Source organism: Halichoeres trimaculatus, unplaced genomic scaffold, assembly GCF_033239565.1.
Source record: "Halichoeres trimaculatus isolate MK-OKI-2021-1 unplaced genomic scaffold, fHalTri1.1 fHalTri1_scaffold_6, whole genome shotgun sequence".
NCBI lineage: Eukaryota > Metazoa > Chordata > Actinopteri > Labriformes > Labridae > Halichoeres > Halichoeres trimaculatus.
Window position 1 is genome coordinate 12768924 of NW_027437184.1, and position 14008 is coordinate 12782931.

General features: G+C 42.2%; 2 protein-coding genes across 2 annotated transcripts; both read right to left on the reverse strand.

Moving 5' to 3' along the window:
* Positions 1-33: 33 nt before the first annotated feature.
* Positions 34-8376, reverse strand: pom121 (POM121 transmembrane nucleoporin). Its single transcript, XM_074672146.1, has 13 exons — positions 7778-8376; positions 6381-6590; positions 6049-6195; positions 5405-5485; positions 5106-5277; positions 4935-5023; positions 4776-4855; positions 4499-4620; positions 4296-4395; positions 3677-3952; positions 1994-3478; positions 1743-1841; positions 34-1489 (listed from the first exon to the last, which is right to left on the reverse strand). The coding sequence occupies exons 1-13, from the start codon at positions 8347-8349 to the stop codon at positions 1389-1391; spliced, it is 3534 nt and encodes a 1177-aa protein (XP_074528247.1). The 5' UTR covers positions 8350-8376; the 3' UTR covers positions 34-1388.
* A 2620-nt stretch (positions 8377-10996) lies between these two features.
* On the reverse strand, positions 10997-12607 carry LOC141791744 (G protein-activated inward rectifier potassium channel 4-like). Its single transcript, XM_074672389.1, has 2 exons — positions 12413-12607; positions 10997-12160 (listed from the first exon to the last, which is right to left on the reverse strand). Exons 1-2 carry the CDS (start codon positions 12605-12607, stop codon positions 10997-10999), a joined length of 1359 nt encoding a protein of 452 aa, XP_074528490.1.
* Positions 12608-14008: the final 1401 nt, after the last annotated feature.

The window sequence follows — 14008 nt, forward strand, 5'->3', positions numbered from 1 at the left end:
CCCAGGAGAATTAATTGTGTTCTTGTAGGGAAGTCCTTTTCCAAAATTATGTTTTTATTTATTCAAAATGAACCATCAAAAACTGCATCATACTGCTCACTTTTCGAAGAAGTGATCATCACTGAGAACACAGACCCTTCAAAATAAATCATTTATACTGACATCAGTGGGTTTACTTGGATGTTTGCTTGACAAAGTTCCACAAATATGCAAGTAACAGACATTGGAGAACATAAAAATCCCTGCATTGAACTGGGAATTTTTAGTAACCAAGTAGGCAAGAGTGTCCGATTTGGCAGAATGTAATTTTTAGTAACTCTAATAATATGTTCATTGAATTACTGTAACAGTGATTTTTCTGAAGGCGGGGGTTGTGGTGCTGTGCAGATATTCAAGAACTATCTTTTACCTGCAGAAAAAGTTAGTTAACCTAGTCAGTTTTCAGTGAGTTCATCTAAATTCAGTGCCTGGAGTAAAGAGAGGTAGTCCGGTACAAACAAACACATCTCGAGTTTAAAGGTTAGATAAGATCACAGATTGTTTTCACAGGCATGAAGTTGAAGACTGAGCTTTGGTTTCAGCACAAGTCAAGAGTAGTCATCCTTATTGTTTTTCTGACATGCTAACTGTATCAGTGTTAGTTATCACTATCAAAAAAGGCCATCCACAGGAGGACTTCTGGGAATGCTTGTAATGACAAAGTGTATGACACATGAACACAAAGATCTGCACTATCTACATTAAGACATGTTGCCTTCTTAGTGCAGAAACACATCATTCATTTACAGGGTCAAAAAGCCAATTAAAAAAATAATTTAAAATGCAAACATCCCATAACTCTACACGTACACGGCAACCGTGCATTCTGCTCTATTCAGACTCATTCAGATAATGTACTCAAATATTCATTAACATACACACCAGTGAGCTTTTCACATAAAAAAATAAATGTTTGAGCCAAGGCTCCGTGTCTTTGCCTGACTCAACTCTCTCTTTAAGACGAACCAATGGGAGTGTCCACATGTTGTAAAAGAAAATGAACTTTGGATATGCTTTTGTTCAGAATTTAACTTTTTCATCTGTCTTTTCTCCCTCTTCAAGTATAGTACATCGTAATGGACTCTGTCTTCTCGCTGCTACATCCCCTCTTCAGCTCATGTAGACATCCAAGCGGTGTTGACTCGGTGGGAGCTAGTATGCTCTTTCTGTCTCCTCTGCAAACTTAATGTCTTGGGCCAGCACAGCCCACTGGAGCAGGGGAAAAAAGCAGAAGGCGTGGTGGCGGCCTGGTTGGGGGATGTTGGGCTTAGAACAGAGCAATGTTAGCTGGATGAACCATAGCAGCAACAGCTGAAGTCCTCTGAAAACAGCTGGACACTTGGAACAAGTTACTTCTTCCTGTTGTGTTGCCTTCGTGCCTGTAGCCTCTGGCGTGCTCCTGATGGTTTGGATCCTGCTCCGATGGAGAAGGAGGGAGTAGCTGGAGAACCTAACAATGAAACATAAAGGAGTATGTGAGAAACAACAACCTACAATAACAAAACTCAATACACCAATATATGTACAAGGCATCAGAAATTGGAATATCTTAGTCACACTCAGCGTGCAGTGTCATGGAAAACAGTATCATAGTGCATGACAAGAACCAACACTTCTTCTCATGACACTGTGCTGTAAAAAAACATTTAATACATGACTAAAACATTCATGGTGCATATCCCAAATCCCTGAACTTGACCCACCAAATCCTGCAGTGTTGAAGCCTTGCACTGGAGTTCCTGGACTGCCAAAGGGAATGGGACCTGCAGCAGCAGCCTGGCCAAAGGATGGGGTGGATGTTCCTGCAGAGGATGAGCACACAAATAAAATAAGCTCAACTGAAAACAGGGTCTGATCAGGCAGATAATACTGTTATTACTTTGAAAATGTGTTGCTCAGTTTTCATTATGCAGCAATCAGAGAGATGTTTGGGACTCAGAAATCTCATCTTTACCAAAAGCTGGTTTGTCCGCTGCAGCAGCCCCAAAGTTGAAGCTCCCCATCTGTGGTGCTGGGTTATTGGACACTGGTGTTCCAAACTGTGGGCACTGCATACCAGCACCAAAGTTAAACCCAGTGGAAGCTGGCTGAACAGGACCAGAGGGAGCCGGCTGAGGAGCAGGACTGCCAAATGTGAATGTGGCCGTAGAGGTGCTCTGAGTCTGGGTTGCTGCACCGAAACTTGGTGCAGCTGAAGGTGCAACTGAGGGAGCAGTAGTACCGCCAAAAGAAAACCCAGTGGAGCTGCCTCCAAATGATGGTGGAGCTGGGGTCCCAAAGCTGGGTGCTGTGGTGACAGCGGTTGAGCCGAAGGGGAAAGGGGGTGGTGTGGCGTTTGCAGTAGGGGCAGCTGGGGCTCCACTGCCTCCGAAGGTAAAGGGTTTTGGTGCTGCTGCAGAGGAACCGAAAGCTGGCAGGGCTGCTGGTGCAGCTGGTGCAGCTGGCGCTTGGAATGATGACTTTCCAAAAGTGAATGTGGACTGGGTGGAGGCAGCAGCAGTGGTGGTGGAGGATGTGTTGGCCATGCCAAAGCCCCCAAATGAAGCAGCAGTTGTGGTCTGCATCGGTGCCGCTTGGCCAAAGGTGAACCCTTTCTGGCTGGCAGCTTGTGAGTCTGGCTGTGTGGCGCCAAATGTGAAGGTGCTGTTGCTGGAGGCTGTGGTAGCAGCAGTGGGAGCAGGAGCCGGAGCAGGAGCTGTTGTTGTGGTGGTGGCAGCTCCAAACTGAAATGTGCTTCCTGTGTTTGGGGCCTGTACTGACGCAGAGCTTGTACTTGTTGTGGAAGGAGCAGACCAGTTTCCAAAGAGGGATTTTGCAGCAGCTGGCTGGGCTGCTGGCTGTGTTGTGGTTATGGAGCCAGTGGAGGCTGTGCCTGTGAGGTTATTTGACAAGCCAGGAAAAGCAGATGGGGTGACCGTAGTGGTGCCTATTGAGGCCCCAAACATTGAAGGTGTATTAGTTGAAGAAGCTGTAGAGGCTGGGTTGGTGGTTGTGATGGATGAAGGCTGTCCAAAGCCAGAACCTTCTGTGGCAGCTCCAAAAATAGGTTTAAAGGTTTGGACAGCAGGTTTGCTCTCTTGTGTTGGTGTCCCAGAGGATGCAGTGGTGACTGCAAAGATGGGTTTAAAGGTGTTACTAACTGAGATGCTTGCTGGAGCAGAAGCAGCAGAAGCAGCAGAAGCAGTATTCAGGTTGGGGGCAGAAGAAGAAGCCGTGCTGCTTTGAATCATCGGTCCAAACAGACTTGCTCCTGTTAAAGGTGGAGTGCTGCTTGGGGCTTTTGAGACTTGACTCAGCACTTGTGTAAACGCAGAGGGCTGCTGCACACCAGCAGAGGAGGACTGAGGCTGGGAGGCAGGAGGTGGCTGAGGGGAATCCACGGTTGTTGAAACCTTCAGGGTTAAGCCACTTGGTTGTGATGGTGTGGTTGATGCAGACACTGCAGAGAGAGCGGGGAAATTGAGAAAAATATGTTATAACAACACAATTTGTGGATAATCAAAGAATGCTTTGATATATGGAGAAAAAAAAACTGCTCATTAAAAATTGTGTTTGCAGGTTTGTTGTCTGCACGCAATAAGGGATTGGTGGCAATCAGTCAAACACAGCAACAACACTTTAAGTGCAGACATTGTACCTGTTACTGGAATGGCAGCAGGTGTGGAGCTAACAGGAGCAGGACTGCTGCTCTTCTTCAGAGCCTCCAGCAGTGGGTTAGGAGCTGCAGATGCTGAGGTGACATTGCTGCTGGGACTGGGGTCCAGGTTAATGACTGGGATGGAAGTGCTGGAGGTGATGGGTAGAGGGGCGGCCAGGAGACTGCTCAGGGTGGTGGTGTTAGTGGAGCTGGTAGAGGAGGCAGGCTGGGCTGAGGTGGTGGGTGTGGGTGTGAGCGACTTCTCTGGCTCTGGTGCTAAAAAAGTGGAAAAACCATTAGGATTAGACTGAAGACTTAACCAGGTAATAGCAACCACTCTGCTCTGTTTTTAACTTTTGCAGCAAAGTCAGCATCCAATAATATGTCTAAAAGAGACCAACATAAGACCATGGTTTGCCGTTTCAGCATAACAGTGATCATGTTTAAAAAACCTTAATGAGGATGGAAGAGGCACAGAGTTTTAAGATTCTGTTCAGAATAAACAGTGGTCGTCATTCTTGTCTTTGCGTTTCAATTGAGAGCAACTGTAAGGAATTAAATTGCAAACAAAATATAGACGAAAGTAAAGAAGTTAACTGTGTTATTTTATTCTACTCACCGGGTGTCTCCAGGACCTTCTGGATCTTGCTGATGGCAGCCTTTTTCTCCTCATCCAGGTCTTTCACAGTGATAGTGTAGCCCAGCTCTGGAGGCGGGGGCTGTAAATCAAGAGCAAAAAAGGAGAAATCTGGGTCACTAGAACACGGTTATGTAAACAATGGTTTCTGAGAGAGCTAGGTCTGACAATGCAGCACTCCTTACCAGAGAGATCTGATCATCTCGATTGCTAGACACAAGCTGGATCTTCCGTTTCCTCTTCCCACCACTTCCAGTAGAGTCTGCTGAGGTTGTGACTGGGGCTTTGGGGGCCGGGGTCAGTTTGGCTAGAACATAATCATCAAATAAGTAAGTAAATAAATGAATAAATAAGACCAGAAAAGAGCAATCTCACGCCTTTGACTTTTTAAAAATTACAAAAAAAAAAAGTATGATCTCTCTGCACTTCCACCGTTTTTCACTGTGGATAAATGAGACTCACAAGTAACAGGAGCCTTGTCAGAGGCTGTGTGATCCGACCTCACAGAGGATGCTGAGCTGGGAGACTGTCCCTCATCCTCTCTGGAAACAAAACCACAAATTATAATCTGAAACATCTCATTTAATATGAACAACTTGCTGGAGTGCAGCTGCGGCATACCTGGGTCTTTTTGAAACACCCTCTGGAGTCTGACAGCGTGATGATCCAGGGCTGGATAGAGGAGAGCTGGGTGCAGAACGTTTCTTCCACTGTAAAACAGAAAAGGAAAAGGGTGAACTTCTTCTTTCTGCATATAACTTTAGGTAATATCCAATTTCTGACAGGTTCTACCTGGCTGAGGCCTATTGAAGAACTGTAGGAGCTGTGGATGGGGTTTCTCCTGGTTCCTGGGGTTCCCCTTGGAGAATGGATCACACTGCCAGAGCTGATGGAGGAGGTGCGAGACCTCTTCATGATGGACTCCTCTGCCAGCGAGGTCATCCCTCTTTTTAGGCTTCCTGGCCTGGAGAAAAGAAGAGGAAGATACAGACAATTACAATATACTTAACACCCCATGAGCTTCACCATGCCAGCTGCAGCTTGTAAAATTGAAGACAAAAACACAGTAGCAGTAGAAGAAGTTAACTTACTTTGGGACCAGCTGTGATGGAGCTCCATTAGGCAGAAGAGGCCCAAAAGCAGAGTGTGCACTTCCACCACTGTCGTTACGCCTGGGGAAGTAAAAAACAACGATCATAGAGTTCATCAGACTGAATGGTAACCCAATTTTTTAAGGCCTTTTCCAGACAGGTAACATTGTACTGTACAAAAACTGTTGTACTGTGTTAAAGGGTATTAGTCCAGATGGATAAGGCTGCAAACTAGACATGCACCAATCGATTGGCCAGCCGATCAATCAGTGCCAATTTCCTTAATTTTGAGGGATCGGCCTATCCTACGCATGAAACTGATCATATGCCTCCGGGAAAGTCTGACAGCCAGCTGTTGTTGCTTTGTTGCTGAGACCTAAAACTCAGAACACTTAATTGGTTGTTTGAGTTAAAGCATAAAGATTTTATTGGTTCACAGGTACTGTTCAATGATTTTCAATAAAATAAGACTGGAACATTGAAGGTATAGGCTGTCAGTTTTAAAAAATAAAAATCAGTATAGGCCCAAATCAGTATCAGCAGGTCAGGCTTTTTATAGATCGATGATGAGCCAGAAGATTGTGATCGGTGCACCCCTATTGCAAACCACTGTCATGACCCCTCCAGAGTCTGCTTAGCTGTACCTCCTTTTGCTTTTCTGCTCAGTTGTAAAGCTTCTGTCCTCTTCTTCTACATCTCTCTTTCGACTTTCCCTCAACACCTTGAGGACACTTTCTCTGGAGCAAGGGTCTGCTTGGCTCCTGGAGAGTCCCGTATTGTGATGGTCCAAACTACAATAATAAACAATCACAGAACAGCTTGTATCAGTTTTAACCATCAGATAGACAATACAAGAATGACAACAAATTTCAGGTTCAGTTTTGTGTAGAAAAAAAAACAGAAGCAAAATACTCTTGAAAATTGACTTGAAAATGACCAGGAATAAATCATATGTATGGAAAACTGTGTCTGAGACCTTGGTGAGCTGAGATGGTCTGGCCTGGCGATCTTGACGGTGACAGGACTGAGGACTCCTGGAGAGTTTCTTGGGCTGAGGATGTTTTTCTTCCTGAAGCCATCCCACCTGACAGGAGGTAAAACTCCCACTGATGAGACACCTGGCTGCTGCAGGGGGTAGTGACGCTGTGGCGTGATTGTGAATCTGCTCACTGTGCCCAGTGGCTCCCTTAAAAAACAAACACAAAAATTATACATTTGTTTAGACGTGTGCTCTGCATCATTAAAACAATATCACAGATATGTGCACTTGTTTTGCCTAAGTCAATGCTATTATAAAACCAGGTGGATGTTATACATTATTGAGCTCACAGACACCACAGTCTGCAGCAGAATTGAAGACAACACTTGACCACATGGGCCACATCCACAGTTTTAACTTGAGAGGCAATAGGACCTGATGACAGGATACTGAGCAGTAAGTCAGATTACTTCAGGAAGTATTCCAAGCTGTGTGGATCTGTTTGATGCCATTTTTCTATGTAAACAGTAGCCTAAGAGGATTGTCATTACATGTAATTAAAGGAGAGCATTTCCCATGCTGACTAGTCACAGTTATTGAGAAAACATGGACATGTTAGGACTTATTTTCATTCTGGGATCTGTTTTACTTCAACTCTATTTCTTCTTCAAGTGCGCACTGATTAATCTTTCACATCACAACTTCCTACAAAACCAAAAACTTGAAGTTAACTCCCTTTACTTGTTGGCATGAATAACAGCTAGGCTTGAAATGTTGGGAGGAGTTCTCACTGGATGCTTTTCAGATGATGTATAATGATTTGAGGACAGACACACCTGGCTGTTGATGTTCTGCTAAACTGGTATCTCACATTTTTTGCTTTTGAACATGTACTGAAGTGTTTTTGGCGTGTCACAGATATATATCCTCAATTTCAGTTATACGTGTTGTTCTTTATTTATTGGGAACACTGTTACTATGTTGCTGACGTTATGTTAGGACATAACAGAGAATGATTTTCAATCTAAATGATTTTGTCCAGGTTAGAAAAGGTAAAAATCATTCTGATATTTGAAATACAGCCACTAAAGTCTTAAAACCTGGTATAACGTTGACACAACACCCACAAACAACAATAGGTCTCTAATGCAGTGTTTCAACTCGTTTTTGCCTTCTTCTAAGAGTAGAACTAATAATCTAATCAAAGATAAATTCTTCAAGAGGGAGATACTTCTATTTGTTTCTGCTCAGCTCAGTAAGGCAACAAAGGTGCACATAGACTTCAGTTAATCATTAAAACCCGCCAATAAATTGAACCTTTATGTCCTGGACGTACCGCCTCCTCCCGGACGGTTAGTTTACGTTGGAGGAGCGTGATTTGGTTGTAAACGTACCCAGCAAATGACAGCCTCCTGTTCGGAGTATGGACAGCATGGTTGGGTCTGGACAGTTTCTCCCGTAGTTGTTCTCGGGGGTTTCTCCCAGCCCTCGGCCTCCCGGGTTCAGCGGTGGGACTTTCGGGCTTCACGATGTAACTCCCCATGAGGAAATCCCGAGGGCTGAACAGAAATGAGTCACTTGCCAAGTTTTCTCTCCGGTAAATCCCAGTTTCGCTAAATCTGTCTCTGAAATGCCCCTCCGTGTCCTGGGGCTCAGTTTTGTTTCTGTTTTTCCTCGTGTTCCCCCGTGCGGGCACTGAAACGCCGGTCAACCCCCAACCCCACAACCAACGCCGAAGCACGGCTGGGACGTTCAGCCCAGCGCGTGGATTCAGGCCTAACCTGGCGGGAAGCGGTTCTCCACTGTGATAGTAACAGAGAATACAACAGACTACAAGAATTAAAGTCGCTAAAAGAAAAGTAGGACTGTAATATAGAGCAAAACTAAGTATGCCTATAGCAGAGAGAAGCGCTAAATGTTTCTCTCTAGGTGACATGGCGGCAGCGCGCCGCCGGAGGACTTTCATATCCCATCATGCTGTTTGTCTTCTTTGGATTTTACAGCGCCTGAATTATCGCCCTCTGCCGGGCTGGGGTCTCAGCCACACGTTGAAGACACAGCTACGTGTTTATGCAATAATCGCACTTCTCATTAAATATGTATGCAAAAGTACTCCAGTGAGTTTCCTGAGTACATTCTCTGAAATTTATGGTCATTAAAGTATTAATATGGGGAAGCTCTAAGCTTTCATGCATACATACATTTACTCTGCTTTCTGTGGTAAGGAGTTATTTCTGACTTTTTTATCCCAGAAATCTTGAATTATTTATCCCTTGTTTATTAACCATGTTTTGTAATGGAAACTTTACATAATTTTGGTAACGCTATCTATGAACCCACCACATAATGCACCATGAGCACATGTATAAGACCTTATAAATGCGTTAACAAGAATTTACAACAGTTATTATAAGTGATTATAAGCACTCAACAACTTATGGCAACGTTTATCAAGTGTTATAAGCAGTCAATACAGTGCCTTATGAAGGCAAGGTTTATAGTGCCTTATAACTCAGATTACAACTCATTATAAATAGGTCACAATTTATGCTGCTGTGTGAAGACACGTGAGTTAAATTAGCTAAAATGAAATCTCTTTTTCTTGAGATGAGGGAATACAAACCTATTATTCATGAAGCTACAGCTACTGAAGCTTAATGACTATAAAATGCTACAGGTTTTGTACAAAGCTCACAGAGAAATACTTACATCCGACATTCAATGCAGATTTATTAAAAGGAGAAGTAACTACAACTTAAAAGGATTTGCAATTTTTGAAAAGCCCAAATTTAGAACCACATTTAGGCAACGCAGTATAACAGTTAAAGGTATCTCTCTATACAACGCCCTGGACAAAGACTCTAAAGAAATTAAACATCCAGGATTTTCAAAAAACATATAAAAAACACCATACTTAACAAATATAGGGAGGAAAAATGCTCTTAAACTTGCACCATAAATGGACAAATCTAAATAAAAGGGCAAAATAACAATACTACTACCACTTGCATGAACAAAGGGTTTCTTGTGTTTCCTTTGTCTTTTGTTGATGTAGTTCTGCATTTAAAATGCACTCTAATTTTGCAATTTAGGTTCGCTTTGGTTGCTTATCATTCTTTAGAAAAATTCATATGTTACTGTTATTATCACTGTTGTTACTGTTATTTCATTTCAATTTTCTGCAAAGCTAAAGGCATACTGGCCTTACATTTGGTTGTCTGTTCAACTGTATATTTGACAGTTGTGTGAGTGAGGGGGCAGATGTTATAAGAATTTTATTTTCTGCTCTTTTTCATTCATTTTGAGACTTCTTTTGTTTTGTATTGTACTTCTATTTTTATGTTATCAAGAATGAAATAAAGACTAAACTAAACTAAACTAAACAAATAGTTATCTGTATATCTAGAAAACAAAACAATGAACTGGACACTGGTCACTATGATCAGCCAGACTACAACATGCCACTGTTTTTTCCCCACAGTACTTAAACAAGTTAAGCAATTTTTATATGCTTGCTTCTGTGCTTCTGCAACCCTGGGGATATAAGTCATTATCACCTGACAATAAGCCAAAACCTTCAGAAAAGGGCTGAAATTAATGGGTTACAGGAAAATATACTTTGTTTAATTGTATGGATCCATGTCTGGGCTACAGTACATTTACTTTGTTTTCAAGTTATGTCACATAGAAACTTTGCAACATTAACTCAGTTTTTATGATTTGTTACTTTATAGATTTTCAGAACATGTCCATGTAGATTTCATTAGGCAATGGCAGGACTATTTGCTGCAAAAATTGAAAGTATTTATTATTTAAAAATCTGTAAGGAACACTAAATCTCTTTTGAACGAAGGAAATGAAACATGTTCTGCATAAAGAATGTAGCTGAAATCAGCCCAATTTCCATTTACTACTATGCAACAGTATTTTTTATATTCCGGAATTTCTGTTTGATAATTATATTGATGAAAGGGTCAATTTTTGCTCAGTATGTATTTAAACATTTGATTCTATGGTTCTATAGTTCTTACCTGTCAAACATAGGATGTGACTAGTTATCAAACTTGACTTATTGAAGACTGAAGAGCTGAGTGCAGTTAAAATAACTAAGAGATCATAGATGTACAACAGAAATACAACTTCACAAAGTGTCATAGATTAAATACTTTATTATATTAAAGCAAAGAGCAATTTCAAACTGCACTTTCTGAAAATGTTTAATTCAACAAAGCTTGGTGGTAATACAGTGACTTGAAGAAATCATTAAAAATTAATGTTGGTTTATAAAGCTGATTGTTTAGCTCTGTCTAAAAATCAATTTCCGGTTCCTCTGCTGTGTGTCGGTCTTTTGCACTAAGTAGGGACATCTGGACTTCAAAGGTTTTGTCAAAAGCAGTGTAGTCCACACGAAAAGCCCCTTTCTCCAAAGAAATGCATGACTCAAATCGGTGACCCCAGAGAACCTCGTCTTCTGTGTAGGATGTCCTCGCCTGGCACGTCATACCTGCAACACAAAGCATCAGAGTGTGAAGGGATGTAAAAAAAAAAAAAAAACCTAACACACATATATACTATCTTAGTAAGAATGGAGGGAAAACTTAAAACTACTTTTACTAACCAGATGCTTCCACAATACCCTCCAGGATCACAATGATCTCAAAGGTCTCCCTCTTCAAACGCTCAGACCCCACCTCCCAGAAGGGGCTGTTCTTATTGATGACATGAGTAATGGTCTGGGGTTCCACCAGGAGCAACCTGTCTCCACCAGTGTCATAGCCAAGATTGATTTCTGACTGCTCCAGAGGAATGAACTCGCCCTCTTTGGTCTGCCTGGACTTGATCAGCTTGGCCCGAATCTTGGCATCCACCATGTGGCTCTCTCTCAGATCACCAATACGGAACAGCATGCACAGCTTCTCATCTCGCTCGCATATGACACAGTGTTTGCTGAAGATCAGGGTCTGGGCTCTCTGCTGAGGCCTGGAGATCTTCACAAACATGCAGCCCACCATCAGAGCATCGATAATGGAGCCTAGGATAGACTGGATCATGAGGAGTACTGTGCCTTCAGGGCAGTTGGCTGTCACCATCCTGGAGCCATACCCAATAGTCCTCTGGCTTTCAATGGACAGCAGCAAGGCTGACAGAAAACTGTCTACATTTTCAAAGCAAGCCTTCCACTGTGTCTCATTAACATGTGCAATGTCATCTCGCAGCCAGGCACCAAGGAAGTAGATCCCTCCAAAGACCACCCATGTGAGGATGTAGCACATGGTGAAAACGAGAAGGAACCAGCGATACTTGAGATCCACCAGTGTTGTGAAAATATCAGACAGAAAGCGACCCTTCTCTTCAATGGGTCCCAGATTGACCTGACACTTGCCATCCTTGGTGACGTATCGTTGGCGCTGATTGCTTGCAACAGCATGTAATGATGGGTCTTCCCCCAACAGCTTACAGCGCTTCTTGTGACTCTTTGTTACATTCAGCTTCTCTATGCCAAAAGTGGGGATGTTGCTGCAGCTGCCTGTGGAGCTTCTTGACTGCCACCTGGAGCTGAAGCGCTTCAGGGCTCTGTTGCGATGTGAACGCAGAGGCTTTAAGGTTTCTTCTACTATTTCTATAGGAGATGCTGGGGCAGGGCACTGTTGGATGATATCTTGCTTTGAGGAACTCTGGGATGGTGAGAGTGATGAGCCATTAGGAGTGTTTAAGTTGTGGATGAGGGAGGTTCTTTTCAGGGACATGCTGGAAGTTATGGTGGATTTAGCTGCAACCTGAAAGAAAGGAAAACAATGCACAACATTCACAGAAATACAGAGTGATGTACAAACACAAGATGCATCACATGTTCCATCCTATTAAGGACTGCCTTTAAGTGGATTAGTGAATGGGTAAATAATTAAAAAGGATGCCGGTAATGTGTACTGTTTTTCCTTTTGTGCAGTTTGGTTCAGATATCAAAGTGCTTTAGCAATAGTTTCAATGAGTATGTACAAAACATACATGAAATATTTATAAAGTAATACCTTGGTGGTATAAGGAGTGAAGCGGACAGCTTCTGTCTGAGGTCGAGGCAGGTGTGTCTGCAGGTGTTTGGCAGTGAGAGCCTGTGTTTGGGGAATGGAGTTCCTGCGAGGCTCTATCCTGATGGGGCTCCTGATGTGGTTGTTACACTGAACGCTTTGAAGAGTCTCTCTGGTGCACGTTGCAGTTGAGATCATAGTTGTCATTTATTCCTCAGGTTTTGCTTCTGTTTAGAAAACAAATACAGGAGAATTATCTAACGGTCAGTTTTCTGCTGCACTGTTCAGTTTTTGTGGTTAAAAAAAAGTAACTTTTTAATTGATTTAGCTGAGGGGGTTCTGAGAATTTCTGGTTCCAAATAACTTTTAGTCGACTAATTTTTTTCATTCATCATTTTGATGACAATTTAATCCACTAACCTGAAGATTAACCCCAAGGAAATAAGTGCGTCAGCTCTAACTGTAGCTGTGACACGATGACTTTCCACAAAACAAACCTTGAATTACTTCCTATCTGTGCACAACATTGGGTTTCATCAGTCTGAAGTAGGCTGATCAGTAACTCAGTCAGTGCTACGACTTCTTACACATGTAGGGATTATCACTAATCCTCAAACTTAATCTGAGAAACACCAAGGAACACAGTGGATTGGAAAAGATTACAGACAGTGTTTGATGTGGCTTAGAGAAAGTATTGTCCAGATGTGGACGAGTGAACTGTGGTTCACTCCTCTCTTGGGGAGGTGTTATACTAGTGTTGTACAGATTGTTTCTGTACAACACTGACAAAGTACTGACGCATCAAATGGGAATAAGTGTTAATGAACGTATACAAAAAAGGCAGTATTTGAACATCGCCCTTGCTCTCCATGTAGTTCTGCCTTTTCTCTAGACTTCTGGTCTTTGGTAAATTTTTATTGCTTTTGTATGAGGCACAAAATCTGAGTTTAGTCTGGGAACAGTACAAAGAAAATGACCAGGATGTCTTTCTATGTAAACAAAGTTTTTACACCTAATGAACATGATCTGGTAATTACTCTTTATCCGTAACAACCTTTATTGACAAAGTTTAACGGGGTTTTTGCATCAACATATTAGTTAACATATTACCCAAGTTTCACTCTCCACTAAGACAAAAAACTGAAGGAAATATCTAAATGTTGTTTCCTAAAAAATCTTCAGAATCATTTTTCATTTCATCAAATACAGAAAAAGTCAAAGAATTAAATAGTTTTTCCTGTCAATTGTGTAACTTATATATTAAGGATAATTTCAGAGATTAAAATAATTTCCTACCTTCGTAGAGCATTTGTGCATATGCACATATTTGCTGCCAGCACTGAACTCCCATGTTCGTGTCATCAGATCAAAGGAAGGAGGAGAAATAAAGTGAGTTGCTGTTTGACTGTCCAGCTGTTTGTCTCCTCCCTCTGCTTTGAGCAGAGAGCAACACTGGATGCTCAACCCAAGCATTTAATACTGCAGATCCTCAGACAATGTGAAGACAAGAATATTACGTAATAATATTGACTTTAAATCTGTGTTTCACTGGCTTGTTCTACTTAAGGTTTCAAATATTTTATGTCTTTGGGAGTGAGA